This window comes from Haliotis rufescens, unplaced genomic scaffold (genome assembly GCF_023055435.1).
Source record: "Haliotis rufescens isolate VD_foot unplaced genomic scaffold, xgHalRufe1.0.p SCAF_2, whole genome shotgun sequence".
NCBI classification, from domain to species: domain Eukaryota; kingdom Metazoa; phylum Mollusca; class Gastropoda; order Lepetellida; family Haliotidae; genus Haliotis; species Haliotis rufescens.
Window position 1 is genome coordinate 6,341,142 of NW_025963890.1, and position 23,654 is coordinate 6,364,795.

At 38.5% G+C, this 23,654-nt stretch overlaps 1 protein-coding gene across 1 annotated transcript; it reads left to right on the top strand.

Moving 5' to 3' along the window:
- Nucleotides 1–399: 399 nt before the first annotated feature.
- Nucleotides 400–22,424, top strand: LOC124147947 (cystathionine gamma-lyase-like). Its single transcript, XM_046518805.2, has 12 exons — nucleotides 400–587; nucleotides 2,939–3,020; nucleotides 10,170–10,265; nucleotides 10,808–10,917; nucleotides 11,850–11,984; nucleotides 13,275–13,332; nucleotides 14,752–14,829; nucleotides 15,925–16,077; nucleotides 16,727–16,848; nucleotides 17,773–17,825; nucleotides 19,261–19,399; nucleotides 21,479–22,424. The coding sequence occupies exons 1-12, from the start codon at nucleotides 435–437 to the stop codon at nucleotides 21,485–21,487; spliced, it is 1,188 nt and encodes a 395-aa protein (XP_046374761.2). The 5' UTR covers nucleotides 400–434; the 3' UTR covers nucleotides 21,488–22,424.
- The last annotated feature ends 1,230 nt before the right edge of the window (nucleotides 22,425–23,654 follow it).

Genomic DNA, 23,654 nt, shown 5'->3' on the forward strand with positions numbered 1-23,654 from the left:
ACTGAAGATTTCAGTAATTAGACATAACCACCGATCGAGTGAATCAGTTATTAGACATAATCACTGAAATTTTCAGTCATTAGACTTAATCACTGATTATACTTGTTTCCTGTAACATATATATGGTCCTGTGCACACACATCTACACATTCATTTTACTGCTACTTCCAACAATATTACACTCGCAGCTTCGCGCGAAAGAAACTCATGAATATTCAGCAGGACACACCTCCAAACACAATGGAGCGTTCAATTTTCCGACCTACGCATATTTGTTCTTTGTCAGTTTAGTAAAAACATTCTAGTAGTTGCTATGACAACGTACTGTGAAGGAAACAGTCAACAACAATCAAAATATAACTTGAACTGGGACTTTTCCGATACGTTGCACTGTGACCTTAGCCTGACAAAGGGCAAGGACGTTCTTCTCCAGCATGGCAGCCGACGACAGCAAGTCAACTTTTCCCCACTTCGCAACTGACGCCATTCACGTTGGCCAGGAGCCCGAACAATGGAAGTCTATGGCTGTAGTTCCTCCGATATCCAATGCCTCAACGTACAAGCAGTTTGCACCTAACGAGCACGCGGTGAGTGTAATTAGTACGAGTATTGAACTAGCAGACGCGCACCTGTCAACCCAGCTTGCTTCACTCGGTTCAGCTGTTTCGTCATCCCGAGGCGTCGAGTGACTATGCCTATGTGTTGCAAATCACACAGCCGAATAATATCAATGAAGTAAATCACTTGTGGATTTTTTTCTCGTAGCGTGTTTGTGACTTATATTTATGTCACAAAGCAGGACCTATAGAATCTTTACACTGAATTAGACTATGTTAAATTCTTAGGCTTAGAGACCATTCATTGCGTTCTACTATAGATGCATGATCCTCGTATATTGATTATGTGGGACTTAGCCATACAAAATATGCTATATGTCCATAGCTCATTTCACAAAGTTTCAGCATTCATGAATATTCTTGATCACATTGATTTTTGACATCAGCTGTTAAGATGTGGTTGATGTGAGTGAGCTTCGTGTTAATCAGAATGACTTGCATATTTAAGATCCCGCTATTTGCCACATAAAAATATTGATAGGAACGTTTGACCTCCATAAAGAATATTATCTGCTGATGTCATGATCACAAGCACATATGTAACACACCCTTAACACACCCTTAACATAATTACCAAGAAAGAACTCATTTCATAATTGGAACAGTTTCTTCTTAGCAGTTATGTACACAAAGTGACACGTTTTGGGGCACACAAAACATCTAAATGTGTTTTATATGGTTGTGTGTTTTCTGGTGTCTAAGACGACAAATCATGTTGTTTTCATTCAATTATTTTTTAATAGACATCCAAAACGTTTAATTATTCTAATTATACTGAATTTTAACAGTAGCCATCAAACAGACTATTTGTCCTTTTAATATTTTGAGATACCCTAATATAAGGGTAATGCTATTTTTCAGGGCATTATCATTTGCAGAAGCCTGAGGTCTTCCATGAAAAGACCGAGGGCTTCTGCAAATGATAATGCCCTAAAAAAGAGCATTACCGTTATTATACCTAAAATGGATGGAATTTGTTATCAAACAAAAAGAAACAACAATATCTGTTTTGAAACATGCACTGCAATCAACACGGATGTCACTGACCCACTTTTTACAAATATGGAAACGTCATAGAACAAACCAGATGACGTCGGTATTCAACGTGACGTCACTATCCCTATCCTATGACGTCACCTAACAACGGGCGTGACAATGGCCCTTCGTCAAGCAATATGAGGGCATTATCAAGTTACAGTGGCCCGCTCATTTCTGATAACATGTGGGCGGTTTAAAGATAGTTCTATCCATTTTAGCTATAATATAAGAGTGACACTATTTTTCAGGGAATAATCATTTGCAGAAGCCTGATGTCTTCCATTAACTGCCCGACGGAAGAGAGCTGTTGAAAAGACCTAGGGCTTCTGCAAATGATAATGCCCTGAAAAATAGCGTTATTATAGCTAAAATGGATATAATTTGTTATCAAATAAGATGAAACAACATCAGTTTTTAAACATTTACTGCAATCAACACACAACGAATGTCACCGACCCACTTTTACAAACATGGAAACGTCATAGAACAAACCAGATGACATCACTATTGAACATCAATATGACGTCGCCTAACAACGGGCTTGATGATAGCCCATCATCAACCAATATGATGGCAATATCCGGTTACAGTGGCCCGCTCATTTCTGATAAGGCATGCTGTTTGATGAGAATTCTATCCATTTTAGCTATAATTAATTGTCACATGGCCTATATTGCCTTAAATGCTAGATATGAGATATAAAAATACATATGTCTGGTATATGTCTGGTATTATACAACAGTTGGTATGATTTTATCTTACAATTGGTATGGTATTATACCATGGTTGCTGTGATCTGTGATGTGATAACTGGTGGTGACTGATGGAACAGAAACATAATCAGAATATCATTCCTATTTTGTATTACCGGTATTGGCCCTATGTATAGCAATGATAAGTACAATCTATTCAACATGGTTATGACGACTGGTACATATTTATTCTGAAGCTTTATTCTGCCCGTTATTACAAGGCCAGACTAAATGTGGATCCGTTCTGACTTTTTTGTCCAAGGTATTTCAAAAGATAAATATAACCTCAGATCTGTCATATCTGAATATTTCTTTTTTCATTTCTGTTTTTTTCTTAACATATTGTATACTGCAAAGTCTCTTGGACCATCAATGATTAGATGACAATATTAAATTCTTCAATTCTTTACTTTGCACTTAATTACGAATCCATGAACGTTGTTTTGTTTTACATGCAGCCAAAGGTATCATGTACATTTCTTCTTCTCATCAGATTGATTTATAACAGGACTTAAAACATTCTTTTCACAGGGATTTGAATATTCCCGCAGTGGCAACCCAACAAGAAACTGTCTGGAGAAATGTATAGCTGGTGTAGAGGGAGGAAAACATGGTACGGTAATATACTTAGTTGGTATGGTATTATACTACAGTTCAGATGATATTATATTACAGTTAGTACGGCATTATACCACAGTTGCTGCAGTAGTATTCTACAGTTCAGCTGGCATTATATTACAGTTGGTACGGTATTATATCACAGTTGCTACAGTATTATTCTACAGTTCAGCTGGCATTATATTACAGTTGGTATGGTATTATACCACAGTTGCTACAGTATTATTCTACAGTTCAGCTGGCATTATATTACAGTTGGTACAGTATTATAACGCAGTTGATTCAGTATTATTCTACAGTTAAGATTGCATTATATTACAGTTGGACGGTATTATAACACAGTTGCTACAGTATAATACTACAGTTGCTACGGTATTATTCAAAAGTTGGTACGGTATTATACTACAGCTGGTACAGTGTTATACCACAGTTGCTACAGTATTATACTACAGTGATTATGGTATTATTCAACAGTTGGTACAGTATTATACTACAGTTGGTATGGTATTATTCAACAGTTGGTACTGTATTATACCTACAGTATTACATGACAGTTGGTATGGTATTATACTACAGTTGGTATGGTATTATTCAACAGTTGGTACGGTATTATTCAACAGTTGGTACAGTATTATACTACAGTTGGTACAGTATTATACCACGGTTGCGACAGTATTATACTACAGTTGGTATGGTATTATACAACATGGTATTATATAACAGTTGGTACAGTGTTATACTACAGTTTGTATGGTGTTATACCATAGTTGGTACGGTACTATACTACAGTTATATTAACATAAGCTGAGAGGCCACAGTATGGGAAATTGGTCTGATGGGGAATGTAATCCATATTGTCAAACTGGGACTGACCTACCTGTTGGACTTTGGCTAAACGCCAACAGTAAATGATTCCCACTTTCTGTTTTATAAGGGGGCAAGTAATGGTCTTGACAGACATGCTTGAAAAGAGTTATACAGTTGGCCAGTTCGTTTGAAAACTAGCCGACCGTCCCCTGATTGTTAAGTAGCTGATATGGATCATCAAAGTTTTAGTGTAAATATTTCTAAACATTCTGAACGAATTAAGTAAGGGATGATGAATATTTTTGGTGATATATTTTTTTGTAAAGACTGAGCACACAATTTTCATAAAAATATCCCCCAAATCTTATAATTCTTTACTTTTTTTGTTCAGTATATATGGCAGCACAGACAATAATTAATGAAAATGCACTACTTACATATGGATATAATCTAATACATTATTGCACATTTATTCTGTTGTTATATTAATGTAAAATATCCCTGAAAATTATGTCTCATGATAATGACATATTGAAGCCAATTCTTTAAATAAATATGTAAACAATCATAACTTGACGGACTGCTTATTTAATCATTAAAACAATAAGACTGTAGACAATATAATAAGACATTACAAAGCCATTGACGTCATTCAGTCCGATAATGCAAAACAAGCCCTGCCCATCCTATTATCAGTCCATGAGAAAACAGTAGCCTGTTGGTGGGTGTGGCAATTTATATATTATTGGATAACCTGTATCCAGTAAAGATATTAACACCAAGAAAATGATCAATTGCCTTTATGACTACCCCATGGAATTTAATGACTTACATCATAAAACAGGAATATTGCTGAGTGTGCTGTAATGCAACAAACAAAATACTTAATAATCAATACTAGATTTGCTTCAATGACAACTAAGTGCGATAAATCATGCCATGTTGACACATATGTTCACCATGTAATTTGCTTTAGAAACTGTAAATCCTGAAATTAATGCTTCTCCAAATTAATACAACTGCTGACCCTAAGCAAAATATTGATGCTACTCTCCCCCTCCCATCCCCAGTGGAATGATACATATCCTTTCCTTAATCCAACCTTAATCCAATCAAACAGCAACTAGCACCGCTTATTAGCACTGAGCGTAGCACTTCCGTAAACACAATAAACAGTATTTAAAAAAACAAAAACCACCCAGTTTATATGTTTATTCTGTTAACTGGCATTAAGGAAGGTCAAAGGCAATAAAATAATTGAACCAACAACAGCTTTCATGTCAGATTTTTCAACAGAGGTCAAGATCTGATATGAAATCTGTTCTTTCGGAACATCTCATAAAAAATCCTGACCTCCATATTTCCTGGCCAAGGTACTCCATACCAACATCAGTCATTGGAAATAGAGGAAACTTCAAGAAAGCATCACAATAGCCAGATACTTGTCACCACTGCACCTCTCCTCTCCTGCTAATCTCATTGGCTTCGTCATTATAATGTTATCTTAATCCTTTCCCATCATTGGTGGCATTATATTGTTGTCTTTGTACATTAATCCTATCCCATCTGCATCATCATTATAGTGTTACCTTTTGCACATTAACCCTTTGTCACTGGCTTTGTCATCATGTTGTCATCGTTGTACAATCATTCCACCTTGTGTATGTAAACATCATGATTTATATATATGTATGTGTCACAATTTTCGCTTTTATTTCACGCTTGCATTAATTTCAAGATTTAAGGTACCTGAAAAACTAGGGTTGAGCTCAATAGTACTAAATTGTACTTAGTTCACAATATCATGTGACCAAGCAGTTGCACGTCTGCTTGTTATCCTTTGGGCATTCAAGCATATACTGAAAAGCCGTCTTACAATTTGAACCACAGAGACATGAGTATGGTATGACTAGGGCTGTTCCAATTCACTCGTGTAATCAGTGAATCGAACCGTATCCATGCATGAATTGAATTCGTTATTCGTGGCCACTAGAATCGAATATTTATGAATATGCAATCATGTGCATTTACATACCCTGTGCCTGAAAATATCCATAAGAACATATTATATGCATAGATTTCTTCAAAGACAAAACTCTTACCATATTTAATTTGACAGTATTGTAGTCCCTGGTTGTTGTCACATTTCATCAGATACTAGTACCTGGATAAGAGCAGTATTTAAAAGTAGAATATATTAATCATGTTAATAATTAACAAACCATGTCAAATAATTTGTTGTTATTCTTTCAATGAATATAACAAATGATACATCAACTGCTGATTTGTTATTGTAATCGTGAATTAATATTCGTATTTGTTACCCTATATTCGTGATACGAATCATATTCGCCTCATAGTGTATTCATTGCAGCCCTAAGTATGACTACAGTGTTGATCTCCCTTTAACATTGATTCTTGCTAGAGACAAATAGTTTTAGGACATCTTCATGTTTTGTCATCTATTGATGGGATATTCTGATATATCACCACTTTATTTGAAAGCATTAGGACATTTCTGGTGTCAATTAGGAGATAAAGTTGCTGTGTTTTCAATGTAGAGCTAGGTTACCTGTAGATTTAACCCTGCTAAATTGAATTTGGAACCAAACACGCACTATGAGGTTACTATTGTTAAATTAATTAACGCGATTAAATCTACAGGTAACCTAGCTCTACACTGAAAACACGATATATTTGTCTCCATTTTACCATGACTAAACAAAACACAAACTCTCTTGTGTTAGTAATTATACTCAGTGAAGTGGCATGGGTTGAGTCAAGCGTTTCGAATTGGTTGTCGATCTGAATAACTGAATCACCAACAACAACCTTTAACAAAATTATGGTGCTCTATATACTCAAGCAGTTTGTTTTCGTCCTTCACCGCACGTCACCATTATGACATCATAATCTCATATCGCTCATTGTGATGCAAAAGATATGATGTCCCCAAAACTTAAATAACATTCTTTGTAGATTTCTCTCGTCAAATTAGCTGTTTCAAACAAGGGATTTATTGTGATTTGACAGCCCCTGATTGACCAGTCAGAATCAAGTTATTTCCAAATTCATGGTAGAATAACTCAATTAGGAGATAAATCTGCTGTGTTTTAGAATTTGAGATAGTCTAATTAGATTAGATACCTCTTATTTTAATTGGAAATCCAGTGCTTTAGCGAGAGGTTGCAAATGTCCAGTAACTGGACCGATCTGAAACTAGTCTAGTGCAATGCTTGTGCAATGTTTACTTTACTCTGACCTTGACCCAGAAAGTAACAGTACAGGAGTGGTTAGGTTACATATTTTATATGTACATACACGTGAACGACAAGTCTTTGTATCAGGCCATATTGAAAAATATCTGTTTTGGGCAACAAGCCTAGCATTTTGGAAAAGTTTAGATGAAAATCTAACAATTAATTATTGTATCTGTAGCAGAATGAATAGTGAAGTAAAGGATGGACATAGAGGATTTATACATGCTCCCTACATATGTTAAACATGTAAAGCACTCAAATGTATTTTCAACCAATATCTTTTGATTCTGCATGTAAATATTGTATAAATTTACAACGATACGGGGCTGTCTAAAATAAATTTCTTGTTTCTGGGGTTTGTTTTTAAACAGATGGGTAGAGAAAGTGGACACTGTTTAGTACTGGAGCAGTTGACAAATAATGTGTCAGTCCAAGAACAGGGGTGTATTTGTCTTTCTAAGTGTCCAACACAACCCTCATAAAGATGCCTGTTTGGAATGTCAGTGAGCACATCCCATTTGTTATACACCTTAACACAATACAGGGCATGAGGGATATGCCTGTTATCCTCCGCCTCCACTAGCAGATAACAATGGAGTGGGACGTTGCTAACAGAAAGAGAAATTTATTATCAGAAAGAAAGAAAACTACATTTGTATCTTCTGAGCATCTTTCTTATTCAAATGTTAATGTCAAATTGTATTGCTTAGCACTGGAATTAATTTATTAAATCTTTTAAATTTACATAGAAGTAGAATCAGGTTTGGGCTCCTTTCATAAGTTTGTTGTTAAACACTGCACTCAGCAATATTCCAGCTATATGACAGCAGGCTGTAAATAATCGAGTCTGGACCAGACAATCCAGTGATTTGGATACGATGATATGCATCAACCAAGTGAGCGAGATGGACTGTTATGCTAGTTAGGACTGTTAAGCCAGTAAAGACTGTTAAGCCAGTTAGGACTGTTAAGCCAGTTAGGACTGTTATACCAGTTAGGACTGTTAAACTAGTTAGGACTGTTAAGCCAGTTAGGACTGTTAAGCCAGTTAGGACTGTTAAACTAGTTAGGACTGTTAAGCCAGTTAGGACTGTTAAGCCAGTTAGAACTGTTAAGCCAGTTAGGACTGTTAAGCCAGTTAGGACTGTTAAGCCAGTTAGGACTGTTAAACTAGTTAGGACTGTTAGGACTAGATAAATCCCTGGAAACTGAACTCAGACACCCACTGTGATATTATTACTAGTTCTATTTTCCCACTAGCATTGTTATGAGTTATTGACTGACTGACTGTGATGGTCTGTAACATGTTGTGCCCTAGTTCACAGGTACAGTGTGAGACTATTGATATGTTTTGGTCATTTCCTCTCGCTGAGCAGAGTTGCGTCCCTTGGGCACATCTGAAACCGATGATTGTGGGTTTCGAATCCCGGTTTGCCCCAATTATGTTCTAGGTTTGTCAGCACCATACCCGTTCTTGTGGGTTTCACTAAAGTGGTAAACATCTGACCTGCATCACTTCGGGCTTTCCTCCCACATGAGGCAGTGATATAACTGGAATACTTTTAAAAGTGGTGTTAAACCCAACTCACTCTCACACTCACTCTATGAATAATGAGCCCTTCATCATAATGACTGTCCCACACACACCTCTTCTGAACAAAGGGGGCGGTCGGGTAGCCTAGTGGTTAAAGCGTTCGCTCGTCACGCCGAAGACCCGGGTTCGATTCCCGACATGGGTACAATGTGTGAAGCCCATTTCTGGTGTCCCCCGCCGTGATATTGCTGGAATATTGCTAAAAGCGGCGTAAAACCATACTCACTCACTCTGAACAAAGATGAATTTATCTCTTTGTTTCTGACCTATAATCTAGTACTCTCTACGGGCTGCCATGGCTGAGTATTTTTACTACAGCCCAGAACAACATATATCGCACATTCACTGTTATTGATAATGCTTCTGTGAGGTTCTGTGTTAGAAGGGGTGATGGGGAGCCTAGTGGTTAAAGTGTTCGCTCCTCTCGCCTAAGACCCGGGTTCGATTCCCCATATGGGTACAATGTGTGAAGCCCATTTCTGGTGTCCCCCGCTGTGATATTGCTGGAATATTGCTAAAAGCGGCGTAAAACCTCACTCACTCACTCACTCACTCACTCACTCACTCACTCACTCACTCACTCACTCACTCACTCACTCACTCACTCACTCACTCACTCACTCACTCACTCACTCACTCACTCACTCACTCACTCACTCACTCACTCTGTGTTAGAATGGATCCCCAGTACAAGGTTACCTAATCTAATGGATCTGATGGCCAGGCTCGGTGACTTGGTGGATTACATGCGACACTGTTCATAATATCAATCACTGTTTTGTCTGGTCTAGACATGATTATTTACATACTATCAATGAATGGCATCATAGGTTGATTAAACATGTTAAAAGACATTTGATTAAATTAGACTCAAGTCTTCAAGGTAATTCTTTCATGTAAATTACTTTATGCTTATTTCATTTTGATATTTCCTTCACATATTAATCATATATATATACTACTCAACATATGCTAAGGACCACACCATTGACTAAAGATGACAATAAGACAGTTGTCTGTCAATGACAAAATGAAAAACAAAGATGCTAGAACTAACATCAATCTGTTAGCGGTATAATTTCATGAGTAAACAGTTGATAATGATATCAACAACTCAATATTATGATACCACTACTTACATGTGAAGCCCATTTCTGGTGTTCCCCGCCCTGATATTGGTGAAATATTGCTAAAAGCTGCGTAAAACCACTCACTCACTCACTCACTCACTCAACTGCCTTGTTTTGGCGACGAATGGCTACAAATGTCATGTGGCTTTAAGCAATAATGCATACTCACTCACTCACTCACTCACTCACTCACTCACTCACTCACTCACTCACTCACTCACTCACTCACTCACTCACTCGCTCGCAACTGTATCTTGGCCAACAAAAGTTTTGGTCCTTAGCAAATGTTGACTAGTAGAGTTGATGTTTGATAAATGTTTATGAATTTGTCACCTTACATTCTGTTGCTGCAGGCTTCTGTTTTTCCTCTGGGCTAGCAGCAACCAACACCATCACCAGCCTTCTGTCAGCTGGGGACCAGATCATCAGCATGGATGACCTTTATGGGGGTAAATAACTCATGTTATATCCTACATGGTACTACTGAAACAAGTAACATAGACTGTTGAAAAACACTAGTATCATGACACTATTATTGTCTGATACGTATCCTCATTCATATGTTAATTTACATTCATAAATACAATTATATATCTATCTATATTTTTATACAACTGCTAGAATGGATACAATATTATTTTTAAAAACATGTTTTCAAACATAATCAAGATGGATATTTTTAAATGCATGCAATTTGCTATATCTAAATTGTAATCATGCTGTATTTGCATATGTGAAATGTTTTACATGTTTTAAAGTTTTAATGAAACAAATTTATAAGCTCATTTTTTGTATAGAATACAGGCAGGTACAAATTGAACAGTGAGGTTGTTGATTTGATAATCGTTTTTGTTTGCAAATGAAAGTGGACATTGTACACGTTTTAAATGAGTTTTTGAAAAATTTAGTTCTGCATTTACATCACTTTCTGCTGGATGTTGTAATACAGTAGTGAGAAGATATGTAACCATGGTGATGATGTCTGTTGCAGGAACTAACCGATACTTCAGAAAGTGTGCAGGCAAGCTTGGTATTGAGACCTTATTTGTTGACTGTACCAATATAGAGAGTGTCCAGAAAGCAATCACACCAAAAACCAAGGTTTGTATAACACCTTTGTTTCATTAATAAAGGTAACAGGGCACAGGTGTCATAGTTGTCTAAGGCCCTACAATTTGCTGTGCAGAGTTGCGGCCCTTTGTCATCCCAGAATCTGCATATTGTTGGTTTGAATACCAGATTCATCATGCTCGTAAACTTGGTTTGTCAACAGTGTACCATGCTCATGAGATTCTACGACCCATGTCGTGTTAGACTTTCCAACCATATACCAGTTCGAACGCCAGATTCTCCATGATAAGGGACCAGTCACTTATTACAGGGGTAGGTAGGTCAGAGGTTACTGATGCACAAAAGTACTGAAAATAATTACCCTCCCCCAATGCTTGTCATAATGTGGGGTGACCCTCCCTATGTCCTTGTACATTTTTTCCATGACTCTCCCAAATATTTGTGTATTAACTACTATGATGCCTATGCACAACAAGGGGCGGTCGGGTAGCCTCGTGGTTAAAGCGTTGCTTGTCACGCCAAAGACCCGGGTTTGATTCCCGTCATGGGTACAATGTGTGAGGCCCATTTCTGGTGTCCCCCGCCGTGATATTGCTGGAATATTGCTAAAAGTGTCGTAAAACCATAGTCACTCACTCACTCACCCTATGCACAGCATCCATAGCTGACCCGTGAAGATCCGGGGTAGAATAGTTCTTCAGCAACCCATACTTGCCGTAAAAGGCGACTATGCTTGCCATAAGAGGCAACTAACGGGATCGTGTGGTCAGGCTCGCTGACTTGGTTGATGCATGTCATCGATCCCAATTCCGTGGATTGATGATCATGATATCAATCACTGGATTGTCTGGTCCAGACTCCATTATTTACAGACCGCGTCATATAGCTTGAATATGGCTGAGTGCGGCATGGTTAAAAAAACCAACAACAACCAACATCCATAGCAGCTGTAACAATTTCAGATGATATGGCTGGAGACGCCCACGAACCCCACCATGAAGCTTGTTGACATTGCAGCTGTTGTCAAGGTAACAAGGGCAGCCAGGAGCAAGATTATCGTCGTTGTTGACAACACATTCATGTCTTCCTACTTCCAGGTAGGTTTTTTGAAAGATTCATAATGTGCCAGAGACAAGAATCCTCCACAGCTCTGCAGATACACTTTTGCCTTTTAGTCAAGAAGCTTGTTCACCTATTGCTACACCGGGGGCACGGGTGCCCTTTCGTCTTAGGCTCTGCAATTCGCTGTGCACAGTTGCGTCCCTTGGGCACATCAGAAACCTATGATTGTGGGTTCGAATCCCGGTTCGCCCCAATTATGTTTCTAGGTTTGTCAGCACCATACCCGTGCTCATGGGTTTCACCGAAGTGGTAAACGTGGGTGTTCTTTGTTTTCCTTTGAGTAGTATACTCTGCATAATGTATGTCATGATTAAATCTAGGTTGTAGCCTCTCAAATGTATACTACCCAATTTTTTATTGGGATATTCTGAGTGGTTGAGGACATGTTGTCATACCAATAGTATTGAATAATGCCATAAAACTAACACATTCCCAGCATCGTTAATGGTAGATCTTAAATTATTCTGATTAGATACATCTGTGTGTTACGATCTGACAGACCCTTCATAGGAGGTCATGACAGGAGAACCTGACCTTTAACTCAGTGAAGATCCATGATATGGAATGGCGTGGATCGATGCTCATGATGTCAATCACTGGATTGTCTGGTCCAGACTGGATTATTTAAAGACCGCCGTCATATAGCTGGAAAATTGCTGAGTGCGGCGTTAAACAACAAACTCACTCACACTCGCTGACTTGATTGATGCATGTCATCGTGACCTAATTGTGAAGTTCGATGCTCATAATGTCAATCACTGGATTATATGGTCCAGATTTGTATTTACAGACAGCCATCATATAGCTGGAATATTGCTGAGTGCAGCATTAAACAACAAACAAAGCTATACAATACTTACCGTTTTTTTTACAATGTGGTTATTCTGGTTTGACCGCCTCCGTGGTCTAGTGGTAGAGCGTCCGCCCGGAGAGCGGAAGGTCTGGGGTTCAAACCCCGGCCTCGTCATACCAAAAGACGTTAAAAGATGGTACTTGTTGTTACCCTGTCTGGCGCTCGGCATTAAGGGGCTAATACAAGGACTGGTCGGCTCGTAGTCAGTATACTGTGTCTGAGTGGGGTATTCATGTTAAACTGCTGCATGGTATCTCAGTGGGCTAGCACTACAAATTGGCATCAGTCCGGACTAGTACAAGCAGCCACACAAACACACACACGTACATGCACGTCGCTATATAAGTGCAATAATCTTGGATGCGACGTTAAACCCAATTTCACCTCACCTTATTCTGGTTTGTTTTTGCAGAGACCCCTGGAGCTGGGGGCTGACATGTCCATGCATTCCCTCTCCAAGTACATGAATGGTAGGTGAAGTTGGATAACCAAGGTCGCATTTAAAAATAGGTTCTTGTTGAATGTAATTCACATTTATCATGTACTTTTGAGCTAAAAGACAAGAGTGATGGATATGTTCTTATTTATGTAGACATTATTTCATTTTAAACATTGAATTTTCCTGAATGAGATGTTATGGTAACATGACATTGACCAATCATCAAGTAGTCATTAATCAGTACATGCATTGTTCCAAATGAAAACAAGCTAATGCAGCCCTCTAAGTAGTGACCATTTTGGTGACCAAATGAGACTTAAATTTATGATTGGCAATGAAAATATTTTTCTCCACTTGGCTACCTAAAAGTAAACATGACTGGCGACAATATCTGTTAAGATATCTGTTGGCTCCTAAAAACTTTGGTTTGGCTCCTAAAATACTCATGTTAGGAGCCGCTTGGCTCCCAAACCATAATACAAACTTAGAGGGCTGCAATGAATAAATTATTTGTGTCTAGTAGACTCAATATTTTCATATAATAGATAGTATCATCCATGTGATAAACCAACCCTGGTATCACTATCCAATAAATATGCAAATCAGTTCACCTTGCTGGAACTACTTTTAAGTCGCACACTTTGAAGCTGTGTTTGGATCCTCAATAAGTTATTGTCTGACATTTCCAGCATGGTTAGATAGGGGTTTCCATGTGTATGGATGTTTCTGCAGAAAAATATGACTGCCAATTAGTTTGCACTATATGCTATGTGTGGCAAACACTGTTTTCATACACTGTTTCTAAAGATATGTCATTGAGTGAAACTAAGTCATGAATGTAAATCGTAATGAAAATATCATATTTAAAGAATAAAAACTGGGTATTATGTCCACCACTGGTTTGCCTAATACAATATTTACTCGTAGCATATGATAATTACGATACCAAAACGCACTCACTAATATTATAGTCTGTATATATTATGCATTAGTGTTCCTGACAGTAGGGACTGCCTCCATTGTCTAGTGGGTAGAGCATCTACCCACTTCATACCAAACAATCTTAAAAGAAGGTACTTGATGTTACCCTTCCTGGTGCTCGGCATTAAGGGGTTAAAACGTGTCTATCTTCCGCAGACAAAATTACATCATTTCCCTTCAGCGAATTCAGGGAAACGAACAGATCATAGCAATTAAATACAAATTTACCGATTAAATTGTATTTCCTGTTCTGATAGGCATTGTGTTTTTGTGGAGAGATTAAGATTACTGTGTGTAGTTTCCCGTAAACTAAGCCAGAAGTAGCAATCAGCCGTACACACGTTTCTCGGAATCTACCGGTGATTTACCAGTGATTTGTCTGGGGATGCATGGGTTGTGGACTGACAGGGTTGTGGACTGACAGGGTATCACTGTCTGCAGTTTTGAGACATACGTCATCTGTCCTAAGGTCACTCCGATGTTATCATGGGCGCTGCTGTTGTCAATGATGACGAACTCGCCGAGGAGATGAGGTTCCTACAGAATGGTGAGTGTATAGTTGTCCGATGTTCAAGGCATTTGTTTCTATATTTAGAGCATTCCTTAAAATTTGGAAATGTCAAAAAAAGGAACATTTCTGTTCTGGGGCTTAAAGAAAATAAAAGAATTGGTTCTCAGGCAATGACTTTTGAAAATATAGTGCAGGTAGTGTCTTTTTGTTTTGTTTTTGCTTGTTCAAACAAGTATGTAACCAAATAAACAGTTGTGTACCTTCAACCTGGGAAAGGGCCTCCCTATATAAACAAGCATACAAACTGCTATTGCCACCGTGCCACGAGATGCACAGTAAAGCAGTGCACATGTAAAGGGAAGTAACTGTGTGCTATATTGGATCACATTGTTTTTAAGTACTATGATTTTTATGGGTTCTTTAAAATGGAAATAAAAACAAAACGTGCGGCAGACTTTATGATGATGCGGGCGGTGCCTGAGAACCAAGACTATCATATTTTTTAGCCTTAGTATTAATTATTACAGCCAGCCTGATAATGACACTTAAACACAAATTGCCTGATGTATGCTTATGACTCACAGTCACAAGGTATAAGATGTAATGATGAATACCATTTGTAGCTACGCAGGTCTCCAAGCAGTGTTATATCCTTTATATCCCTTATAAACCTTATAAACCTTGTAAATACTATGAACTATACTATACTATTCCTGTCACAAGTTTGAAATAGAGAATTTGAAATGGTATTCTTGTTCTCATCCTTCATTTAAAACAAAATTAAAAATTGAAGGGTTATTAATATTTTGTACTTGGACCACTTAGCCACTTGAGAGGGGGAAATGGCTGATTGTCACAATGATATGTATTGGCAATTATTAAACCAATAAATCAACAAGACTTGTTATTGAAGTGTATGCACTTAAGAGCACAGAGATGAGTGTCTCTACAAGCCTCTCCTTGTCATCTGGGGCAGTTGGGTAGCCTAGTGGTTAAAGCGTTCACTCGTCACGCCGAAGACCCGGGTTCGATTCCCGACATGGGTACAAGGAGTGAAGTCCGTTTCTGGTGGGCTCACTCATACTCACTCACTCACTCATTCTCCTTGTCATCATGTATATCGTTGTCCAGCAATTGGTTCGGTGCCCTCTCCATTTGACTGCTACTTGGTGAACCGAGGCCTTAAGACCCTACACGTCCGCATGAAGGAGCACATGAAGAATGGTTTGGCTGTAGCCAAGTTCCTGGAAGCTAGTCCCAGGGTTGAGAAAGTCAACCATCCAGGTGAGTTGTCTCCCTTCCCTCAGTGGTTTATTTCAAACTCCAACACTTTGCTGAAACTATTACCCTGGTTGTCTTATGTTCCTGCCTGTGTGAGTAAGTTGGTGTGTATGTCGTATGTCCCAGAGGTATCTGGATTCAACGGTTCCCCAGGATCATGTTCTTGCTGTTGTATATACTGAACAAAATAAGTTAGGGATGATGAAATATTTTTACATTTACACAAATTCAAGTCTTCACTACAAAACAATATCCCCAGAAATCTTCATGACCCCTTACTTTTTTTTTCAATATATAACTAAAATGGGCAATATCTTATTGTCATATTGTTGCTGCTATATATAACTGAAATGGGGATTCCCCAGTGTCTTATTGTCATATTCTTGCTGCTATGTATAACTGAAATGGGGATTACCCAGTATCTCATTGTCACATTCTTGCTGCTATGTATAACTGAAATGGGGAATCCCCAGTATCTTATCACATTCTTAACTACAATAACATGAAAGAATCATCATGACAGATTAACTGAAGTAATATGAAAGAATAATGTTTTCTTTTACGTCTTTTGAGTAGTACATGTATATCTGTAAACTAAAAAATACATATTGTGTGGTGTTTTGGTATGATGTACTGATGGGTGTTTCCCCAGGTTTGCCGTCGCACCCCCAATATGAGCTAGGCAAACGCCAGATGAAGGGGTACAGTGGTATGGTCACTTTCTTCATCAAGGGTGGACTGGAAGAGTCCAAGAAGTTTCTTCAAAATCTCAAGGTCAGTGAGGATTTAGTTATAATGTTATAACTTATATACAAATTTTAAAAAATTAAAGTGCACATGATTCATATAGCTGGGGGTCGGTCGGGTAGCTTAGTGGTTAAAGCGTTCGCTCGTCACGCCGAAGACCCGGGTTCGATTCCCAACATGGGTACAATGTGTGAAGCCCATTTCTGGTGTCCCCCACCGTGATATTGCTGGAATATTGCTAAAAGCGGCGTAAACCTATACTCACTCACTCACTCATATAGCTGGAATATTGCTGAGTTCGGCGTTAACCAACAGACAAACAAACAAAACTTTCATATTTGTGGCATAACATATGAACTAAAGAATTGGGTGTTCTTTAACTTCTTAGTAGTATATGTTTTCATTATTTGAGAGTTCTGTCTTCAATGTAGATAATTTGGTACATGGAGTTGATGTACCAGTGTTTGGGGGAAACTGCTTTCTTCTCAAAGTAGACACAATTTATGGATAACAACTTCTTTAATACTGTAAAAGGTGACGTTTCGATATAGAACCTTATACCGTTGTCAAGCAAGACTGGACATTTGTTTCATCCTATAACTTAAAAACTACTTCATGTATTCTTTTCCAATTGGGGGTACAGTTTCTATACCAAGAGGAGAGGTGCAGCGCAAAAGTGAATTTTCTTAGAAAATGTTGATTTTTTTTTTAATGTTTTGAACTGTTGGAGTCGAGGTCGGGGTATTGCTCACTTTTTGCCTTGTTTACTTTTATTTTCCGATAATGATATCAAGAACATCAATGTTAAGAAAGATTTCAAACACTATTTTTAGGTTGGGATTTTTTTCATTGTCGTTTTGCATTATGGTAGTGACAAGATTTTATGTGGTGTAAAAGCATGTCGAGTATAAGGGATGTTTTGTGGATGTCTCAACGTCTTTATTTCTTCAGATCTTCACGCTGGCTGAGAGTCTAGGAGGGTATGAAAGTCTATGTGAATTACCGTAAGTGTTCTGTTTGAGTCCCTCTGCAATTCAGAAATGAACAAATCATATCAACTTAGTATTACTGACTCTTGTTTACGACTGTAATTTGAATATGACATCTTACAGAAACTATTACTATTAAATTCATGAAACATGTTTTGCAATGTTTTAACGTGGGTGTGTGCTTTGAACAAAAAGTGCTTTGAAAAATAATCTCTGAAATAATCAGATTATTCTCTAATCATTTACATTGTGTTTATAAGCTTGCTTCTCCATTAGCATTGTTGTTGTTTTTTTTGTTTAACGCTGCACTCCGCAATATGCCAGCTATATGACGGCGGTCTGTAAATAATCGAGTCTGGGCCAGACAATTTAGTGATTGACATCATGAGCATCGATTGGGATCGATGACATGTATCAACCAAGTCAGCGAGCCTGACCACCCGATCCCGTTAGTCGCCTTTTACCCATTAGCATTGTCTCAAGCAGCTTAACAAAAAGCTGTCATAGGTTCGTAAAGGCCCTGTAAATAAAATGTTTGAAACGTAATCACAATGTTCTGAGAAGTTGTAATGCAAATACAACCAGTCAAGAACAAGTTCAGTTCCAAATGAGGAATGTCATTATCTCTATAATCTCATTTAAAACTGACCTTAGTTCTCACTACCGCTAAGCAAAGATCTGAGGGCATCCATTCCAGGTCATGTCAGATTGACTCTTCGTCCAACCAATCAAAACGTTGATTGGGAAAGTGACAGTGTGAATGTTTTCTAGTCCTGCAACCTTGAAAAGTTTAACACGGGGTATTCCTAACGACTGTTAAGGGCTGTATGACTGATTTAGTCAAAATCATTGTCTATCTCTGGCTTCAGTGTGATAAACATTGGAAATGGCAGACTTTTTCCATAGCCTGTTGGAAGAACTGCAATACAATCTTCACAATTTTCTTTTGTTCAGTTTCAAAATTTCAAATAGAGAACTTCATCAAGAGATTTTTTAAAGCATGGTCTTGAATGGAAATCGCTAGTTTGAAAGAAGTACTCTTACGTTAGAGAAAGGTACTTTCTCATTGGCAAGTGTCTACTTGTTTGTCATTTTATCAGTCAGACACTAGTAGAGATGCGTCCCTTATGCGTGCCAGAAGCCTATGATTGTTGGTTTGAATCTCAGATTCACCCTGAATATGTTTCTAGGTTTTGTCGTACTCGTCGGTTTCACGATAGAAGTAAATGTCCATGACTTCGTGCTTTCCTCCCACATCAAGCTTACAAGCCATGATATATCTGAAATACCATTCAAAGTTGCATTAAACAAAACTCACTCACTCTCTCATTCACTATAGTATCTCAGCATTATTCTGAGGAAAAAAACAAAATTCTTTTATTCAAATTTGTTATATGGATATAGGAATTTGTGAGAAAAGAAAGTCCAAATGTAAGTATTATTGATACAGATCACTTCAAACACATGCCTCCGTCCCGGCCGAGCAGCGTGTTGAGCTGGGCATCACAGACAGCCTGATCCGACTCTCTGTGGGCATCGAGGACTTGGAAGACATCATAGCTGATATAGACCAGGCTCTGAAGATTGCAGTGAGTAAAATGTGTTGATTGGCTGAGATAGTTCAGAACATCAAGAATTGTTTCATGCTTGTTTCCAAATGTAACTAAATTTGAGATTGTAATCTTTTTTTCTTTTTTTGTTGTTTAACGCCGCACTCAGCAATATTCCAGCTATATGACAGCGGTCTGTGAATAATCGAGTCTGGACCAGACAATCCAGTGATTAATATCATGAGCATCGATCCAAGCAATTGGGATCATCGATGACATGCATCAACCAAGTCAGCGAGTCAGACCACCCGATCCCGTTAGTCGCCTCTTACGACAAGCATAGTCGCCTTTTTGTGGCAAGCATGGGTTGCTGAAGACCTACTCTACCCCGGATCTTCACGGGTCGAGATTGTAATCAGTGACGTTTCAGTAGGAAATTAGTTAATGAAATATCATCAGATAGATGTTCCAATGTTAGTTGAACAGGTCACTATGATACTCGATATTGGCTAATGTGTGTGTGTGTGTGTTAAGACATCTCTTGATATATTAAGGGTAACGCTATTTTTCAGGGCATTGTTATTTGCAGGAGCCCAAGGGCTTCCATTAACTTCCCGATGAAGGAGGGCAGTTGAAAAGACAATACACTTCTGCAAATGATAATGCCCTGAAATATAGCGTTACCGTTATTACAGCTAAAATGGATGGAATTTGATATCAAATAATAAAAAGAAACAATATTGGTTTTGAAACGTACTGCAATCAACATGAATGTCACTGACACACTTTTACAAATATGGAAACGTCAGAACAAACAAGATGGCGTGACTATTGAACGTGATGTCATCTTTCCCTATCCCTATAATGTAACCTAACAACAAGCATGATAATTGCCCATCGTCAAGCAATATGTGGGCATTATCAAGTTACAGTTGCCACGCATTTCTGATAACATGCGGGCGGACTAATGATAATTCTATCCATTTTAGCCATAATAATGATTTACAGTCACCATGTGTGCGTGTTGGACATCCTTTGCTAATGATCAACATTTACTGTGTGTACTAGAATCTCCGTAATGCTTGATCTTAATATTGGTGAATGGTGTCACTGTATGTGTTCTTTGAGACTCAATATTGGTGGAGAGTTGTGTCAGTGTTTATAACTAACAGTGGTGTGGCCACATGAGCCTCACTGTCTGTCAAAGTATTGGTTAGCCAGGTCAAATCCTGTTTTCTTGAGTCTCCTAAATAGTTAGTTCAGCTTGTCCCAGTATTGGTTAAGAGGCCACGGTTGGCCCAGTTGTCTAAGGCGCCACGATTCGCTGTGCAGAGTTGCGTCCCTTTGGCACGCCAGAAACCTATGATTGTGGGTTTGAATCCCGGTTCGCCCTTATTATGTTTCTAGGTTTTTAGCAGAATACCCAAACTTGTGGGTTTCACCGAAGTGGTAAATGTCTGAGACCTGTATCACTTTGGGCTTAAAGCTGACACGCCGTGATATAACTGGAATACTGTTAAAAGCGGTGTTAAACCCAAGTCACTCACTCACTCACTCACTCACTCACTCAGTCAGTATTGGATAATACCATCACTATTTGTGTTCCATCTCAACAGACACACATTTAATTTCACCATACCCGTGCTCATGGGTTTGGCGTTAAACAACAATCAAACAAACATGAAGAGTCAAGTAAATAGTCGAGTTGTTACGTTCAGAGCACATATCCCTGAATTCTAATCATCAAAAGAGGAGGGGGGCACAGGTGGCCCATTCGTCTCAGATGCCGCGATTTGCTGTGCAGAGTTGCGTCCCTTGGGCACGCCAGAAACCTATGACTGTTTGTTCGAATCCAGGTTCGCCCTGATTATGTTTCTAGGTTTGTCAGCACCATACCCGTGCTCGTGGGTTTCACCAAAGTGGTAAATGTCTGAGACCTGCATCACTTCAGGCTTTCCTCCCACATTAAGCTGACACGCCGTGATATAACTGGAATACTGTTAAAAGCGGCATTAAACCCAACTCACTCACTCACTCACTCAGTATTGGATAATACCATCACTATTTGTGTTCCATCTCAACAGATACACAATTAATTTTATTTTTCTTTGTTCACAGGTTCCTTGAACAGAAGTTGTGTGGACAGTTTGGGCTAATATTTACACCTTAAACAGTCATATAATTGCAATAGTCCACAGGCTTCTTTTTCATGTTTAACCAGTTAATTTCAATTATAGGATAATTATGTTAGATGAAAAGTAACTTATGCATATGTATAGGAAATTACAAGGTATGACTCTGTGATCCTTAAATGATTTTACAACAAAATTTTATGCATATCAAAGTTATCACTTACATTTCTGTTTAGTTTTAGTACTTAATTTGACAAATCCTTGAGGTGATGGTGAGACAAAGTAATCATAAGGCTGTGACTGTAATTTTTTGCTCAAGCAAATCAACTTAAATCACCCCCTTTAAACATTCCAGTTCAAGGGCGGAACATGGTTTGACATTTTACACTGTTTGAATCAGACTGCCTAAGGTGTGTGTATTATGTCAGATAATTGTTTAATTTTGTCCTCTTTCTTTGTCAATTATTTTGTTTATGTTAGTGTTTATGTACCTTTATGATCTCGTGACAATATTGTCGTATTGATGTTGGAAGTCCAACTAATATGATACAGACATTTTTGTTGACATTTACCCGGTACTCTGGTGGATAAAAAAATATATGTCCATTATAATATATACAGAACACACTTATTTTCTTGTGTACACCTCTTTTCTTTACTGTTATTGGATTATTCAAATTTGATGGTTTGAATCTCTTTTAAGACAACCGGTGCCAACCTATTTCTCATGAAATGTACTTGCTATCCTAGATTACCTCTGTAACACTTATATTTTAATATATTATCTTTTGTCTGTTATTGTTTCATTAAACCAATAATGCTGCAATATATTGCATAGGGATGGGGATGCTGATTTATGAAATAACGTTGTACTATGTACAATGTGTTGTTTATCGCAAGGGTGTAATATATCAATAAAGCCTTACAACTCCTGTGTTCTCATCTATTAATATGTTTTCAGATGTGTTTGTTTGTTGTTATTCCAGCTATATGACAGCGGTCTGTAAATCGATCCAGTTATTGACATCATGAGCATCGATCCACGCAATTGGGATACAATGACAGACAGCAAGCCTGATCATCCAATCCCATTAGTCGCCTCTTACGACAAGCATTTGTGTGTTGTACCCAGCCATGTACACAGTCGCTGCTCAGGCAGTTGTATACCACAGTGATATAGCTGCTGACAGCTGCGCAATACTGACTCACGTACCAACCAATTCCGTTAATCAATCACCTACCCACCCACTCACGCACCCATTTATTCACTCACTAAAAGCTTCACACATAAAGGTCTCCAGAAACCCATGATTGCCGTAAAAGGCGACTATGCTCGTCGCATTAGGCGACTAACCGGATCGGGGTCGGGTGGTCAGGCTTGCTGACATGGTTGATGCATGACATCGTATCCCAGTTGCATGGATGGATGCTCATGATGTCAATCACTGGATTGTCTGGCCCAGACTTGATATTTTTCAGACCAGCATATACTAGTAGCTGGAATATTGCCGAGTTCAGCGTCAAGTAAATAGTCAAGTCGTTGGGAGCACACATCTTTGAATTCTAATCCCCATAAGAGGAGGGGGGCACAGGTGGCCCATTCGTCTAAGGCGCCGCAATTAGCTGTGCAGAGTTTGGCATGTCAGAAACCTATGAGACCTGCATCACTTCGGGCTTTCCTCCCACATTAAGCTGAGACGCCGCGATATAACTGGAATACTGTTAAAAGCAGCGTTAAACAAACTACTCACTCATAAGAGGAGGAATATCTCCTCTCGTCTACTCCGTCACCAACCCACCCACCTATGCACCAACCATCAGCCCATTCCCAGAGCTATATTTGCTAACGTATCTTTAACAGCCTCACTTCATTTAACCCAACCCGAGAAGAAGCTAAAACGTTTTCCAGATTTTCCGGCGCTGTGTATGCAAAACCGGAAGATGGTAGGGAGCAACTACCATTTTCTCGCTGGACAGTAAAAAATGTGATTTCACTCGAGCACATGGGGCGTAAATTAGCCAAGTTTTTAGCTCTTCTAGTTATTATTTTTAATTAAATCTAACATATATCATGCATCGAAGGGCTCCGGACCATATTCGTTATTGTATTTATATACGACACCATGTAATATGTTTTACTTTTGGGGTCATCTGGAGCGATA